The sequence below is a fragment of the Pecten maximus genome, unplaced genomic scaffold, assembly GCF_902652985.1.
Source record: "Pecten maximus unplaced genomic scaffold, xPecMax1.1, whole genome shotgun sequence".
Lineage (NCBI taxonomy): Eukaryota > Metazoa > Mollusca > Bivalvia > Pectinida > Pectinidae > Pecten > Pecten maximus.
This window is the reverse complement of record NW_022980205.1, coordinates 10-2,861: the sequence shown is the minus strand read 5'-3', so window position 1 is coordinate 2,861 and position 2,852 is coordinate 10. Positions and strand designations below refer to the sequence as shown.

The 2,852-nt window shown below is 36.5% G+C and overlaps 1 protein-coding gene across 1 annotated transcript; it reads right to left on the bottom strand.

Moving 5' to 3' along the window:
* Nucleotides 1-859: 859 nt before the first annotated feature.
* On the bottom strand, nt 860-2,646 carry LOC117319441 (fucolectin-1-like; the record flags this gene model as incomplete). The annotated part of the gene is made up of 3 exons (XM_033874243.1): nt 860-979; nt 1,600-1,818; nt 2,413-2,646. Coding segments are annotated over 3 exons (573 nt in total), but the record flags the coding sequence as incomplete, so codon positions are not given.
* Between the last annotated feature and the right edge of the window lie 206 nt (nt 2,647-2,852).

Genomic DNA, 2,852 nt, shown 5'->3' with positions numbered 1-2,852 from the left:
TAATCCGTGTTTTTCGGAAACAGTGTAACCATTGCTTCTATGTAAAAACCGCCTTTTGGTTGACAGTGTAATAATTTTTCTATGTCACATTTTAAATCTGCTACAGGTAAACATTGTGGTTATAATCCTTATGTCAATGTTACAGTGTGAATCTTGTTAGTTTCAAATGGTAATCCTTATTCCTTTGTTATAGAGTACTTCTGGTTACTTTCACAGAACAATCCTTATTTCCATGTTACAGTGTAATGCTTGTTACTTTCACAGTGAAATCTTAATTTCTATATTACAGTGCAATTAATGCTGTTGTGTCACAGTGTAATCGGGGTCTGTGGTTGTTGCAATATAATCTTTGTCGTTGGGGCAGTATAATCCTTGTCACTATCACACTGTAATCCCTGTCGTTGTTTCAGTGTAATCCTTGTCGCTGTTACAATGTAATCCTTGTCGCTGTCACAGTGTAATCCTTGTCGCTGTCACAGTGCAATACTTGTCGCTGTCACAGTGTAATCCTTGTCGCTATCACAGTGTAATCCTTGTCGCCGTCACAGTGTAATCCTTGTCGCCGTCACAGTGTAATCCTTGTCGCCGCCACAGTGTAATCCTTGTCGCCGTCACAGTGTAATCCTTGTCGCTGTCACAGTGCAATACTTGTCGCTGTCACAGTGTAATCCTCGTCGCTATCACAGTGTAATCCTTGTCGCTATCACAGTGTTATCCTTGAAGCTGTCACAGTGTGATTCTTGTCAATGTCGCAAAGCAATGATGTGTCATGTTTGTCGGTGGTCTGATCAGTATGTGGGGAACCACACAGACCAAAACCATCCTCCACCGATAAATTTTCTCTTGAAGTTACACCTACTTCCGGTTCCGGACATCAGATTTTTCAACTCCTGTACGATTTCTGTCACAGACTGGTCGTCACGTTGTCTTATCGTTGGCATCTTATGACAGGTAGTGTCGAGACAAGAAACCGGTTTACCTGTAATTGTAATCATATAATAAAAAGAAATTATATTTAATAACATTATAGTGATACTTGATGTATTGATTAATTTTGAAATCCACTTGAAAATACAATACATTTATTAGTATGGTGTTCAGCATGGTCAAGTGTATGAACAATCTATGTTTATTAATAATTATATAGCATATAGTGTTCCAAAAACCTCATGACAGAAAGTTATCGATATGCGTGATAATTGTACATATAACTTTCTGTAAACGATATTGTGGTAAGTGAAGTAACAAAGTAAAGCTAGAGCAAGGAGGAAAACATGGAAACAAAAAAGACACGAAGATTACCATATACGCAATTGAATATGGAACAAAACATTCATCCACCACCGCTGCCCTTAATGGTACTAATCATATATCAATTACAGTCGGTAATCCTTCGTCAATATTCCCCCTCTCTCTATACTGTATTTATATATTCAACTCGAAATTGGACTCTCTCTCTCTCTCTCTCTCTCTCTCTCTCTCTCTCTCTCTCTCTCTCTCTCTCTCTCTCTCTCTCTCTCTCTCTCTCTCTCCAGTTTAAAACAATATAACGACACCTAGGCATATATCTTCCTCCCTATATATATATATATTACTAACCTTCTACGATGACTTCACATAGGGTCAACGTACTGGAGGACTTAATGATCCTGAGGTAGCGGCCGACAGTGTCATTTGGGCAAGCCAGAGTCTTTAGTTCAGCTGAAGGCACGTGAGCTTCGGTGTAATTGTAGCAAAGCTTGCTGTTTTTAAGATTACCATTTGGCCAAATGTCGTTAGTCTCTGATATTTCTACTGTGAAATCTTTAAGTCGATCAGCTATTAAAGATAAAAATAATGCAATGCATTGATAACCTCTCATTCTTTTTAGTTTTGAATTCAAGATTTAAAAGATTATTAGAGTTTATTAGAATATAGCATATTGCTCTTTTGGTATTCAGCATATGATATCGAAACAATGATAAACAATTCCCTTAATACCATTTAGAAAAAGCAGGACCATATTTCAATATTACAGGAAATGCATTTTTGTATATCTATAGCATTGTCATTAAATAACTAGCACAGTACTCACTATCAATCAATATATAACAAATATAAACTCAAATGTCAGTAGTTTTATGTGCAATGCTTACTATTCTTATTTTTTGCTATTTTTCTTACCTTAGAGGGGTTTGTCTAGGTTTAAGCTGTTGCTAAATTTGCCGAAAGCATCCAAACACCAAAATATTTTTCAATAAAAAACGATCAATTCCCGTTTTTGATTTTTTAAATTTAAATTTGTTTCCAAATTTGTTTTATATTTCTCGTCCTCTAGGGGGGTTGGCGTAGGTTTTGAACTATTGCCGAACCTCCTGGAAACATTCGAAGACCATTATTTGATTATAAATTGTGACAATTCTCTTTTTTTACCATTGGTTAATCTATTCTGAACGGAAACATAGTTGATGCTGTAGATATCCCCCAAGTCCACCTGCCACCACGGTTTGTTGTCTGTATAAAACGTGTGGGAACAGGACCAGGCTCCGTAGTCCGGATTGAGATTCCCGTCTACAGCCCTTCCTGCGACTCCTCCCGCTTGTGAGGACGATTGTGATGTCGGCTTATTTAATGCTATGTTAGCCAAATTGCATTCATCCCTGGATACTAAATTGAATAAAAGGAACTATCCAATAAATAGTAAAGATAAAAAAGGACTGTAATAGGGCTTCCAATTATGTTTATGTTATTATAGGCTAAATCAATTTGGTAACTACGGATTACTCATATATTAAGTTAAATAAGTTAAATGCAACACTCCGCTTCGTTGAAATCAAAGAAAATCAAAATAACAACAAATATCCCATTTTAAA